This window comes from Trachemys scripta, chromosome 7 (genome assembly GCF_013100865.1).
Source record: "Trachemys scripta elegans isolate TJP31775 chromosome 7, CAS_Tse_1.0, whole genome shotgun sequence".
In the NCBI taxonomy this organism is placed as follows: domain Eukaryota; kingdom Metazoa; phylum Chordata; order Testudines; family Emydidae; genus Trachemys; species Trachemys scripta.
The window spans coordinates 24,821,983-24,836,596 of NC_048304.1; the positions used below are offsets into that span (position 1 = coordinate 24,821,983).

Here is a 14,614-nt window from a genome sequence, read left to right on the forward strand (position 1 = left end):
GGACTAATCACATTCCTAAAGCTAAGCACAAGCATATTGGCAAGACTGGAGCTGTATTAGGCACTACACAAAATCGACATGTTAACGTTGGTGTTTAATTTCTCCACCCAGCTAAGCTTAGGGATGTCCATTCAAGGAATCCATCGCTTACATTTTTGTTTTAAAATTATAATATGGCTAAGAATTTTCTGGATCTTGAATTTTTCAGTCACCATTATGACTCAGTTACCAGACTTTAGAACAGTATTGTAGAGAAAATGACTGCATGAACTGTTCAGTTGGATTTACCAAACATATGAGAGGTCTTGTGTGCCACCTAGGGATAAGTACCAAAGAAATCTTTTGACCTAATCTTGGATTCTTGTATGGTTTGTTTATACTTACCAAACTTGCTCTAATTTTGATCTCCTAAGTATAAGAAAAAGTTGCTCTCTGATGGACTCTCTTCTTGTGTTCAGGCAATATTAACTATAGATTTTCAAATCATCCCTTCTAAAAAAAACCCTATAATTTTTATATTTATTGTATGCAGTGTTAAAATTCCTTTCATTTCTGTTTTTATTCACTACATATATGCTACTTGGTCATGAGAAATTGAGAACTTTTTTCTTTTGTTATGAATGTTGAATTTAATGTATTTTGCATATGATATACAAAACTGTAAATCAATACATTTTATTTTTAAAATGTCACTTTTGTTTTAGCCTGCTGATATAACAATTGTGAAATCAATGAAGAATCCTCCATCTGGTGTCAAACTAGTTATGGCTGCCATCTGTGTTATGAAAGATATAAAACCTGAAAGAATTACAGATCCTACGGGGATTGGAGGCAAGGTAAAATGGCAGAAAGTAAATTTCAAATAAGAATATAATTTTTCTAATATATTTGTTCATCAATAGCAGTTCTTCTCAAATGAAAAATATAGGGCCCTTTAAACTAGACACACATATGCAGCCTTCAAGAAAACCATGGATGCAGGCTCTATGTCCACAAGGAGACAGCTTCAACTTCCAATCCACCTGCTGTGGAACCACAGAATAGCTTGTGGAGTGGAGAGTTCACTGTTTTCTGCTTTCTGTGACTCCTGATCTTGTATCTGTCCTTCTCCCTGAGAGTTGCTACTGATTTTGTAGAGACAGGGCAGTTAAGTGGACTCTTGCCTTAGCCACTACAGGTGGTGAATCAGGCAGAACTCCCTTATTGTATGAGGTACCCCCGATCATTAGAATAAAGGGTCTCCCCCCCCCATCACTATTTGATTTTTAAGTAGGGTCTGGGGAAATATTTGCTCTGACAGACTCCTCTCTCTGTGGCTGATTGCATTCTCAAGGAGATTTCATCTTCATACCATGTGACCCCATTGGATTTTTTTCCTTTCTGTCTTGGAAAAGAACATTGCTCTGACATTAGAACATTAGAGAAGATGGGGCCTTATATTAATAACATACATGAGGAAACTAAGTGGCAAACACTTTGGATTAGTAGTACACCTTTACCCCGATATAACGCGCCCCAATATAACATGAATTCTGATATAACTCGGTTAAGCAGTACTCCTGGGGGGCGGGGCTGCGCACTCTGGCAGATCAAAGCAAGTTCAATATAACGCGGTTTCATCTATAACACAGTAAGATTTTTTGGCTCCCGAGGACAGCGTTATATCAAGGTAGAGGTGTATATTAAAGCTTCAAAATATAAACAGTCTGAACTAAATCCTTAAACATGCTGCGATCTGACTTTTACCAACCTTCGGTAATAAGTATGCATTCCTGTCCGTTAATTAGAGGATATTTATGAATTCATTTTGATTTAAAAGTTCTTCCCTAATTTCCATTGTAGGTCTTGGATTACTGGGGGCCTAGCAAGAAAGTTCTGGGTGACATGAATTTCTTAAAGGATCTTAGAGAATATGACAAGGATAACATTCCAGTAAGTGTTTGGTTAATGTCTTTTGAGTTATGAAATCTGCCTCCAAAAGCATGTATAGAAGATATTACACCAGGGGATAAATTCACACAGGGCTTTCCTGGAAATAAACTGCATGGGGAAGAGGGAATTGTGTCAGCACACAGCAGCTTGCAATCTCAGTTATTCTGCAGGCTTTTAGGAGCAAGTGCCATCTGAAAAGTGAATGACACTGTTCAAGAAGGGTGCATGGCCAGGGCAGACTGGGAATACAGTGATTCAACTCCTCCTCTCAGTGGCTCCTACCAGTGGTGCCTCCTATGGCATTCCAGCAGGATTTAGAGTTATCCCTCAGTAGGTACCCTGTAGGGGATGTCTGTACCACTGCCCGCTAGCTCCTTGAGTGAAAAGTTCTGTACCGAGATTTACCCAGCTCAAAAATATGTAAGTAACATCTCCTTGTACCAGTTTTCTAAATCAGTCCCTGTATGTTTACCAGAATAGCTGTGACAAAATCAGGTCTGGCATAATACATTTTATTTAGTTTTGAAAGGACTAAATATATCAGTGGGGTTTTTTTATTTCATGTAAAAAAACTGTTTATCTGAAAAATAGATTAAATCTGACAGTGTGGATAACATATGATTATATGCCCAGAAATGTACAAGGGCACAATATAAAGATGTGACCTCTGCTTGCAGGGAACTTATTGTCTAAGACAGTGGTCTCCAAACGTTTTTGATCGCGCACCCCTATCAAAGCAAAAAAAAAAGCTGCTCAGACTCCTGCCCGAACTGACGAAGCAAAAAAAAAAGCGCTCCGCCTGCCACACACCCCCACGGATACTCTTGCGCACCCCACTTTGGAGACCACTGGTCTAAGGGCCTGATCCTTGCAAGTTGCGAGTACTTAGTATCTCAAGATTGGGCCCAGAAGTAGGCACAGGCAATCTAATTCATTCACATACTCTGGTTGAAGATCCAGTCTTCATTCAGTAAAGATAACTTTGGGGATCATCATTAAAAAGCTTTGCTGAAGTAAGTAAATTCTAAGGAAGAATATAAAAGAAGAAAGGGAATGCATTTGTTTCAGAAGGAGGGGCAATTTAAAATAAGACTTGAAGGACACAAAGGATGGCGATCTGACTAGGGGGGAAGCTGGGTAAGAATGTAGACATTAAGAAAATTAGAGAAACAGATTAGTTCTGGACTCTGTCACAGTTACCCATATTGAGTAATTCCTTACTGATTTCAGTTGATCAACTTTTGGAGTTAAGGTATTGTTCAGCAAGGTAAGGGTAGAAAAACTGGGCCTGAGATAAATAAAGTTTTCCTATGGCTGTAATGTTTTTATCATGTAGGTGACTGTCATGCAGAAGATTCGTTCTGAATATCTGACTAATCCTGAGTTTGATCCACCTAAGGTGGCTAAAGCATCCTCCGCAGCTGAGGGTTTGTGTAAATGGATTATGGCTATGGAAGTGTATGACAGAGTCGCTAAGGTATGTTTTGATACCATTCCTGAAACTCCCGTTGACTTTAGTGGAAGCTACATACACATGAGGACTACAAGACTAAGCTATTTATTATGATTGCAGTTAAACTGAAATAAAAGGTTCTGCATTGGAAAATAAATTTAGGACATATATTTTCAAATTTAATAGCGGACTGTGAAGATGAAAATAACTGTCAGATTTGATGAAGATAAGATATGTTTTACTGAAGCAGCATACAGATTAAAATGAAGTACTATAAAGACTGTCAAAAACTACAATAATACTTTTATTTTCTGCTTATACCATAAAAGAGGATATCTAAAATTGTGATCCAGGAGGTCCATGGGGAGTGGGTTGTCTACATAATTAAATATTTTGAGAATCAAGGAAGGAAAAAAGGGGATGGTGAATGGAGAGAGAGTCCATGCAAGAGACTTTCTCTTACAGAGAAATCTAAAGAATTAAATGGTTGAGGAGTCTCTGCCGTAGGGTACACACACCACTAAATAGAACAGAAATATGTTTATTCTACTAGAAAACTGTGAAAAATATTTGTATGTTCTTTTTTTCTTTAAACAATATGACCTAAATTGCCATCTGCAAATGGATATTGAAAATCAAATGATAAATAAAGTAATTTTTTTTAGCCAATGGATGGTACTTTGGAATGATATTGTTTTGGGGATTTTTGTATTGTTTTTTTCTTTTAATTTTTAACTTAGAGGAAAAAGGAGAACAAATTCTGTCTGCTTTAATCCTTGTTTATCTCACTTCGGTATTTTTTTTTATCAATGGTACTAACATTGCTGCTATAATAATAATAAAAGGTGTCCAATGTTGGATGCAAATTTATGGCACACATCAATACAGTATGTTTGCTGCCTTGGTAATGCAACTTAATTTTTTAATTTAATACAATAAGGTTCTGAGCCAGTTTAATTTTAATTTTTTATTCAAGTAATTTAGAATGAATTTACATTGTTAATTGGCTATGCTTCCTAAGCTTCAATCTCAAAAAACATAGTGCATTTAGTATATTAGACCCACCTCCCTATTCATCACTATGGCTTCTTTCCAAATATGAATATTATAAAATATTCTCTTCCTTACCTTGGAATATTGATCCAAAGTGTTACATATAGAACTTTATACATCAGTAAACCTATAATATATGGATTTAGCATCCCTGCATTAATTGTAATTGAACAGGTGGTTGCTCCCAAGAAAGCCCGTCTAGGGGAGGCCCAGCAGTCCTTAGCAGAAACTATGGCATTACTGAATCAGAAGAGAGCTGAACTTGCAGCAGTGGAGAATCATTTGGCAAAATTGCAACAAACCTTTGTTGAGAAAACTGAAGAAAAGGCTCGTCTAGAATTCCAGGTGGCTCTGTGTGCTAAGAAACTAGAAAGAGCAGAGAAGCTGATTGGAGGACTGGGTGGAGAAAAATCAAGGTCAGATGTAAATACAAATGCTGATTCGAACATGCATCAAAAAGTAGAGACAAAACCTGAGCTTTAGTTCTCTGAGCCTTAAACTTTGGCATCCCTGTGTCCTCATTTGGGGACTGGGGCAATCAGGTCCTTCAAAGATTGTCAAGGGTCCCAATATTATGATTTAAAAAATACTCACCAAAACACTTGAGGCAGTCTTCAAAGCAACATTCAAGGGCACAAATACAATGTTTTAATTATTTCTTTGCAATTCACCTTTAACATAAAGGGAAAACACTTCTTGTGTTGATGATGTACTCTGTTAATGCTACCAATATAGCGGTTTTAACTTCTTTTATATGGTATCTTTGCTTATCTGTAGATGGTGTAATGCTGCAAATGATCTTCAAAATACATATGATAATTTGACAGGAGATGTTCTGATATCAGCTGGAGTGATAGCTTACCTGGGTGCTTTCACTATTGCCTTTCGACAAGCGTGTACTAAAGACTGGAGCAAGTTGTGCAAGGTTAGAAAGTTTATCTTAGGTTTAAATAATATCTTTCATCCCAAGGGATCCCAAAATGCTTTACAATCTGTGAGGCAAATCTTGAAATTTCTAATTTTTTACTTGGTGTCTTAGTAAAAATCATATTAAAGTTAGTGGTCTAAATTTTGCTGATTTACACTTCTGTAAATCTAGAGTAATTCAGTGGATTTATTCCAGGTTTACACTTGTGTACCAGCAATTATCTGATGTTGATCCATTGACTTCAGTGAGAGTTTCACGTGAGTAAAGACTAAGTAATGATTGAGAGGACTTCAGAAATTGGCCTTAAATAAATAAAGGAACCACTTTACAAACTAAAATACAGCCACATTTTGATGGATGGCACAGTGCTAGCTAGTCTGTCCAACACACCACAAACCAAAAGAATTTTTACATATTTAGTTATCCTGATAAAAGCCCTGTCCCCAAGTAAAGCCCTTCAAGTAAACCATTTAAATAAACCATTTTCAACACTACCATGTTTGAGATGGTGCTCCTTTACTCTGTTTCCAAATCTAAGTTTTGAATGGATAAAAATGAAACATTTTTTAAAGTTTGTAGTGTGGATGCAAACATGTTAAGCACTGTTAAACTGTGCTACTTCCCTTTAAAACATTTTAAAAGTGGTTGCATGAAAAGGGCTTGCATACTTGCAGAATGAAATATCAAGTCACAATCTAATGCCCTGATTCTGCAAAGGGAATTGCTCAGATGGACCCTTACTGCCATACAGCATCCCACTGATTTCAGTCGGACTCCATGGGGCATCTGTTTGCAGTACTGGAGCGTGAGGTATGGTGGATGGCAAGGTGGAAGATAAAGGCTTAGGCTGTGAGCCTGCAAAGGGACCAATAGGGCTAACACAGGACTAGAATATTCCCTTTGCAAGATCAGGGCCTTTCAACTTCCACTTTGTGGTTGGATGTTGCTAGTCCTAGCTGCTCTTAGGTCCCAATCCTGCAAATAGATGCACTAATTTTGACCTATGTACCTGTACAGAATCCCATTGTTCTACTGAAGTCAGTGGTTTTCCTCATGGGTGCAGAGGTCTGTGCTAGCACATATATTTGTATAGCTGGTGCTTTACTGAAGAAATTATTGCTGCACAGTACTTGCTTGTGCTTTTTTTAAAGAGATACCATAGACTTGTACCATAGACTTGATTTAAGTAAGTAAGTAACGATGAAGTAATATGTGACTGACCGGCATTGTAAAAGTGCATTATATTAATTGGAAGTCTAAATACAGAACAAATAAACAAAAGTTGGGAAAATTTTCTTGCAATTTAAAGATTTCCAGATGGTTCTGTTTTCCCGACTACACTGCAGTGTGTTACTGATCATCACACAACGTATTACAAAAGGGTAAAATAGAATACCTTCAGAACTGGGAAAAAAAAATCGAGAAAAATCTCACAAAATTGGGGAAAGTCACCACAAAATTTGTACTAAATTGGGAAAAATCTTTCCATTTTCTGCAAAAGTGAATTCCCCCCACCCCATGATTTTCTCTCCTTGAACAAAAGCCAATTTTTTAAAGCAAGTTGTGAATAAATTAATACTTTTAACCTAAGCAGTATTTTAACAATATTTAAAGAAATAAAGATTTATTTTTTCTTGTAGGACAAAAATATCCCTTGTTCTGAGAACTTCTCCTTGAGTAAGACCCTTGGTGACCCAATAAAAATCAGAGCCTGGAATATTGCTGGATTACCAACAGACAACTTTTCAGTTGACAATGGTGTGATAGTTGATAACTCCAGGCGTTGGTAGGTAACAAAGAAGCTAATAATTTGCTAAAACAAACTGAGATTTCAGACTAAATGAAATTTAGTCTATATACTAGAAACAGAAAGGTGCTGCATACCCTTCTCCTCCCAAACCCTTCAGTGGAACTTGAGGAGGCTTTGTTCCTCACAGGATCAGACCCAATGTTTTCAATGGGTGAAAGTTTTCCTTCCAGAATATTACAGATAATTTTTTCATCTTTAAATGCAGTTGTTGAATTTTATATTGTGATTAAACTTATTTCTGGATTATCCACATTTTCCAATGTCTCTATTGTACACAATGACTTTACATTGCAGAATTATTGACTAATAACACAGATTGATATAAGTCTGGTAATTTCTTCTTTTTTGCAGTTGTAGAAACATAGAAGGCAGAAGGACATTTTTGACAACAGTTTTAATAAATATTTTTCTTGTGTGAGCCATTAAATATATAAACCACAATATAGAAAAACTGTGCATCAGATTATACACATATTTCAAAGTCCTATTGCTACCACAGTCAGCCTCAGCTTCATTCTTTGTCATGTTTTAGAGACTAGTATTTTGGATGAAATTGACTTCTGTGCAGAGGGCCAGCGCAAGGATTTTTGTTATCAAAGTCTGATCTAAGCCTTATTTTGAGGACTTAAGTCCCACTTAAATGCTGTGGGAGCATTGGGATGGCCCTCTGCACAGAAGTGAATTTCAATCAGTAAGAAAAACATTACAAATTGCAATAATAATGTTCTATTATTTATTCTGTTCTGGAACCTGAATGTTGCCTACAGGAAGAAAGACACTCAGATACTATTTATATCCCTTCAGTGATCCTCCATTGAAACTCAAACCGCCTACCTGTGGGATATACTAAATTTGTCTGACAGCTTTTGTGCTAAAAGCTTTTGCTTCCTTTAAAAAAAAATATAGATAGATAGATATAGATATAGACTCATATCTTCAGTTAAGTGCAAGTGAGTACAGCTCCATATTGCAAAAATCACATATAATAAAAAATTCTAAAAAATCAGAATTCCAAAGGAGAAATACAACAAAGCTGTCAAAAAAAATTCTGAATTCTGACCTGTTTTTTTTTTTAAATCATAAACACCATCTTCATGGCTTTTAAAAGAATTCTGATATTTCTGTTCAAATTGTGACTGTAATACTCAGCCAGTGGATGTTCATCTCTTAAAATAATACAGCCATCAAGTATCATGTGTCACTTTCTTCCAGCTAGTCCATAGCAGAAATAATCTTGAATTTACAAAAAGTCATGTATACTGAGTAAGTTCTTTGTACTGTACATTCTAGGCCATTAATGATTGATCCCCAGGGTCAAGCCAATAAATGGATAAAGAACTCCGAGAAAGAAAACCAGTTGAGTGTTATCAAGTTCACTGATACAGACTACATGAGAACTTTGGAGAACTGCATTCAGTTTGGAACTCCACTTCTGCTAGAAAATGTTGGGGAAGAGCTAGACCCATCATTGGAACCCCTGCTGCTTAGACAAACCTTTAAACAAGGTACAAGAAAATTAGTTATGAGCCCAGAAGTATGCAGCATTAATGCTCATCTAATGATCTGTTATATCAGCTAATATTTTTCTTCTTTCTTTACTTTTGCTGCTTATGATCAGAGAAAGGTAATTTGATAGCCTTCTTAAGCTGATTTTTACTTTTTAATAAAGTTCACAAATGTCACATTATAGATTTCTTATTTGAAAACTTCACTATGCAGCGGTGATATATTTAAATATAGTAGGTTTGACCCTGAAAAGGTAAAACTCCCATTGACGCTGAATATCTTTTTTCTGAAGTGTTATAATATACTAGGTAATGCTAGATATCTTATTTATAAAATATGTTTTAACTTAGTAGGCTGTATTATTTATTGCATTAAATTCTGAAAAGTTATCATGGTATTTTGCAAAAGTTGCAATTTTTCATGTAAGTATTATCTTCTCAAAGTCATATGATGATGAAGAAAAGGTCCTGGTTTAAGGTGGGAATCTCCTTTTTCAAAAAATGTATCCTTTGTTTTCCAAGTGATAAAAAGGGGTGAAATTAAATAAGTGAGAGAAAAAGAGTGGGTAGAGGGACCTGAACACTGAATTTTCTTGTTTTGTTTTCAAATGAAAAATGAAAATTGAAACAAAAATATTTGGAGGTGTAGGAGTCAGTCTGTGAGCAGCCCTCCCATGGATAAGAGGAAGATGTCTGGGTTATGTGTCCACCCTTTAAAGATCCCCACTCTACTTGAGTGGAAGATAGAAAATGGATGGTCTGTCCCTGAAGATCTTCTGCTCTTTTAGAGAGAGCTGATCAGACTGGGAGGGGAATAGGGCTGTAGCAATCTCCTATGTCTCTAAAGGTTGAGCCACAGACAACCTGCCCCATATGTGCTTGTTGCAGCAGACGCTAGTGGCACATATATGTTGTAAATATTTGTACAGGGCAACAGGTGTGTGTGACACTTTACAGACAAACAAAAGAACTTCCAGGGAAATTTTACAGTCTAAAATTATACAAAGCATGACAGGTGGTAGCAAAAAACATAGGAGAGTTTGGGTTAAGGTCAAATAAGATTATGTGCTTGCTTGATATGCTGTGTATGGATCTTGTCAAGATCATCTTGATATCTTGTTTTAATACATGAATTGGCTTGAGCTACTGTGAAACAAGAATATGAAATATAAAAGCAGCCACACAAAACCTGTACCTTTTCCAATTGTATATGTACACAATAAAGGAAGGGCAGAAATGTGTGACCCCTCAATTATTTTTACCTACTATGGATGAATTCCTGGCAGGGCCGGCTCTAGGATTTTTGCCACCCCAAGCAAAAACAATTTTGGCCGCCCCCCCATTTTTTTCTTACCACACCCCCGGCTCCGCCTCAACTCCACCCCTTCCCCAAATCCCCAGCCCTGCCTCCTCCCCCCAGGCTCTCAAGCCTGGGAGGGAGGGCGAGCAGCGGCACGCGAGCGGCAGCAGCGGAGGTGAGTTAGGGCGGCCGGGGCACATTTTTAGGGGCGGCATGGCCCGCGCCAGAATGCTGCCCCTAAAAATGTGCCGCCCCAAGCACCAGCTTGTTTTGCTGGTGCCTAGAGCCAGCCCTGATTCCTGGCTCCACTGAAGTGAGTGGTAGTTATAACATTGACTTATATGGGGCCAGGACTCACCTTGTTTCCAGCTCTTACTATTTGAGGTTACTTGATTTGCTCTTAACAAGACTTTTGCTTTTACTTGATCACAAAAGTAATATTTTTTTGCATAAATAATTGAGGTAAACAAACATATAACTTACAGTGTGATGTTTTCTCGGGACGCCTCAGATTGTGGGTCACTTTGTTACCACCTTGCCTCTAGTGTGAGGGAGTTTATCTTGTGGTATCTGGGTGTCAGCCCTTGTACACTGCCAGCCTTTCAGCCACTCGCATTCTCCTCAGGACTCTGCCAGTCCTATTTTGATTTGCAGGTTAATGATAGGTGCACCCCAATCCCCAAACCCCCTTGGAAGAGCTTTCTCCTGTATCAACCAGCCCCTGTCACTGGATACTCACAGTAATTACCAAGTAAGCTGTCCTCAAGGAGACAGTGTACACTCATGGGAGGGTTACGACTCAGGATCAGTTCCTTTATAACAACACAGCACTGTAATCTATTTATGGTGAAAACCAATACAAATTTTTTAACAAAGAACAGCGTCACATGCACAAATGTTTGTCTTTTGAACTTTAGGGGGCATGGATTGCATCCGACTTGGTGAGACAGTTATTGAGTATTCCAGTGATTTCAAATTTTTTATTACAACAAAACTAAGAAATCCACATTATATGCCTGAACTGGCTACAAAAGTTTCTTTACTCAACTTCATGATAACACCAGAGGGACTTGAAGACCAGCTACTAGGTATTGTTGTTGCAAAAGAAAGGTATGTGTTTGTTTATTGCAAATAGGCAAATGAAATATTCTAAACAGGAGACTTTGGAAGCAATTAAGATAAATGTTCATAATAAAATGGGGCAATTGTTAATGATTCTAAATGTTTTTTCATAACAAATATAACAATCCTGGTATTCTAGCTGTCTTATTTAAGATATTTCTAGGGAGTCCATCACTATAGTAAGTGTGAGTCATCTGAGATACTGGAAAAGTGTTTTGTTATTTAACATTATCACTGAGCAACCATCATTATTTGTTTTCTGATATGGCTTCCTGGCAATCAAGCCCATTGATTTTGCACATGCAGATGTGGATATTGGATCATTAGACTGCATTTTTACTTTTCTATGAAGGAAGAATTTGGTGGCTCTGAAACTGTTTCTAGTTCTTGTCTAAACTCAAAACAGAGACAGATTTAATTGGATTTCCTGGGTTTCTGATCATTCAGACAAACACAGAATTGCCCACTCAAATATACTAGATTCACTTGCTAAAAAAATCATAGTACATTTAATTACAAACTCAAGCAGTACTGAATAATATTTACTCAAAAACAAGAGTTACATGTATAGTAATTAAAAATTAGGATGAACTGACATTTTCAGAAGTCTGGATATAAAATTTTAGGCAAACATTTTCAAACATAAAACTACTGTAACCTAAAGTTTTGTACCTAAGTCCATATGTAGGCACCTAAATAAGTGGCCTGATTTTCAGGAGCTGAGCTCTGAATCAAGTCAAGGATTTAGGGGCCAAATTCTGTAGTGACTGAAAACCTGTGCAACCCTATTGATGTAAGTGGGAAAGCTCTGGATGTAAGCATAGAATTTGACCCCCAAGAACTTAACTTTGGGCACCCAGATTTGAAAGTGTTGGCCTTAGTGTCTTGACAAAATTGAGAGAATAAAGAGGATTGGCGCTAATGTAGTTCCAGTATAACTGTATAGCTCAGTGGTAAAAACTGCATTAATGGAATGCTAAGATCCTGACACAAACCTTCTAAAATCAAGAGGTAAGGTTTCTGTGACACTAATATTACGTGTTCATATAACATGAACAATGTGATCTACTTTAGTTAAATATTGATTTTACAAATATGGATTAACTACATGCAGGTATCTGAATATGTAACAATAATAATACAAAAGGTAAACTTTGGGTGTATGTTTTTTGGTTTTTAGACCAGAATTAGAAGAGGAGAGGAATGCTCTCATCCTTCAGTCTGCAGCCAATAAAAAACAACTAAAGGAAATTGAGAAGAAAATTTTAGAAACCTTACAGTCTTCTGAAGGGAACATTCTGGAAGATGAGAGTGCTATCATGGTCTTGGACTCTGCTAAAATAATGTCTAATGAGATCACCAAGAAACAACAGGTAAGGAATGTTAGATTTTGTTTTCAAATTCAGTGGTTATTGTGTACAAAACCTAAAAACTTGCTTGCTGCCTGGAAGGCTGGGAATTAGAAGCAAAATTCTATGCTTCTGAATGGAAAATATCAATTTATAAGAAAAAGAAAAACTGTTGAGCAAACGCTGAAATCCTTGTTCATAGTTAGTTCAGTCCTTACTTAGGCAAAACGTCCATCTTTAAAGGCAGTTGTGCCTGAATAAGGATTGAGTAAGAGATAAGGCCTTCAGGATTTGTCCCTCTATTAATGTAGTTGTAAGGGTCTAATTTTTAAATGAACAAAAGCCAGTCTTTTAAGGAAGACAGTAATGGTGTAGCAACAGACATGAGACTAGGAGCCAGAAACTCCAAGTTCTAATACTGTAAATGCCTCTGACTCACTGCATGGCTTCATGCGAGTCAGTTAACCTGTCTGTGTGTTAATTTTCCCACATATAAAATGAGAATAATAATACTTACCTTTAGGACATCACAGAGGAGGCTGGGTGGATTAATTACAATTTTTGTGATACACTGAAGATGGGAGATGTTATATATGGGTAAGCATAGTGGGCCAGATTGTCCCCCAATTGGAAAAACCTGCATATGGGACAAGAAACATTTTGACTGCCCATTATATGAGTTTTCTCTGAATTATCTTGTTAGTGGGCAGTGTATCATGCTAGGAAAATGGCAGAGGGTTTGACCTCTACATTTGCAGATCTTCTGAAATAAGGGTTTCTGGGAAGGTGAGATGCTGCAATACTGTCTTATCTTCCACTGCTCTTGAACAACATTTTTGGGAGGGTCCACTGTGAAGATAATCGGCATCATATAATGCAGGGATTCCCCATTTGAGAAGGGATTGGGAAAGTGCAACAGATAGTGATATTCTCCCAGTCTTAACTCCTGCCCCAGGCCTCCTTCTCCTAAATCAATTAGGCTAATTTCCTCAGAACATGCACTGTAGGACTCTTTAAGTTTGGAGTAGTGGATAAAAAGTACCATGGAGCCAGAAAGGTTTTCCCCTCGACAACCCCTGGCTTAGCACTTGTCTATATGGAAAATTTGACCATCAGAATTATAGCAGTATAATCATACCAGAATAGATATGCTGGTGAACTCCCTGTTATAACATGTCAAAGCAGAGTATTTATACTGGAATAAAGTTACTTTTATTTCAGAATAGTGTCTCCATATGGGAAGTTATCCTGGCATAACTACAGCAATATAAGTATACCATTACCATTCTGCTGATCAGTTTCCCCAGGTAGCCAAGCCCTAAGTGCCTAAGATGCATTAGAAACTGGGGAGAACGATCTGGTTCACAGTCATCTGTTAGAGCCCTATTGTTCTAAAGTAATGTAGATGTCTCTGAAAACAATCTTCTAAAACACTTTGTGTTCTGAAGCACCCACGTTTCATGCAGATGTGAGGTTACAGATGATGTTTTATTCTCAGGTCTGAATTTCCTTGCTCTTTTGTTTTTGTAAGGTCTGTAATGTCACTTTGATATGATATTTGTGGCTCAATGTGTTTAATCTTTTTTATGAAAGGAGGGTTTTGCACAGTTAGTAGATTTTCCTTAGGACTTGTACAGGATCATATTCCTAAGCAAGAAATAGGGTGTACATTACGCCAGTGACAGTAGTGAAGGTTTCTTCTTGTCCTGAGAAATACATGTTTCCACCCCAGCTCCTGGTGTCTTCGCCTTTCACATTGGCAGTTCATTGTAAAACATGGAGTCTGTAAAAATTGCTAAGGCAAGTGCTCTATTTATATCAGAGAGTGATTTCCTCTTCCGTGGCATGAAGACTGTCTGTTTATAGAGTCAGGTTAAGTTTGTGTTATCTATCTATACAGTGCAAGTAAGCACTAAATTATCATGCAGTTACCTTGCTTTAGTGGCATACAGTGTGGCACTTCTAGGCCAGCCTGTTAACATAAATCCAGTAGTGCTCTCTGAAGGACTAAATTATTTCATAAGGAAAGGTACAGAATGGCAAAGCTGTAAAGAGAATGACAGAATTCTCACTAAAGCTCATGTAGGAGAGAAGGGTTGGTGTCTCAGTAACAGTTGCTTTCAGAAGGAACCTAATAAATTCCATATTTTATGTTTTAAGGC

At 37.3% G+C, this 14,614-nt stretch overlaps 1 protein-coding gene across 1 annotated transcript in view; it reads left to right on the plus strand.

Annotated features, from left to right (window-relative positions):
* DNAH12 (dynein axonemal heavy chain 12) overlaps window positions 1–14,614 on the plus strand; it is a 177,999-nt gene that overhangs the window by 126,280 nt on the left and 37,105 nt on the right. The window contains exons 50-58 of the mRNA XM_034776707.1: window positions 705–836; window positions 1,843–1,932; window positions 3,269–3,409; window positions 4,613–4,854; window positions 5,216–5,363; window positions 7,007–7,152; window positions 8,467–8,681; window positions 10,899–11,091; window positions 12,284–12,476. Coding sequence (XP_034632598.1) covers window positions 705–836; window positions 1,843–1,932; window positions 3,269–3,409; window positions 4,613–4,854; window positions 5,216–5,363; window positions 7,007–7,152; window positions 8,467–8,681; window positions 10,899–11,091; window positions 12,284–12,476 — 1,500 coding nt within the window. The remainder of the gene's footprint in view (window positions 1–704; window positions 837–1,842; window positions 1,933–3,268; window positions 3,410–4,612; window positions 4,855–5,215; window positions 5,364–7,006; window positions 7,153–8,466; window positions 8,682–10,898; window positions 11,092–12,283; window positions 12,477–14,614) is intronic.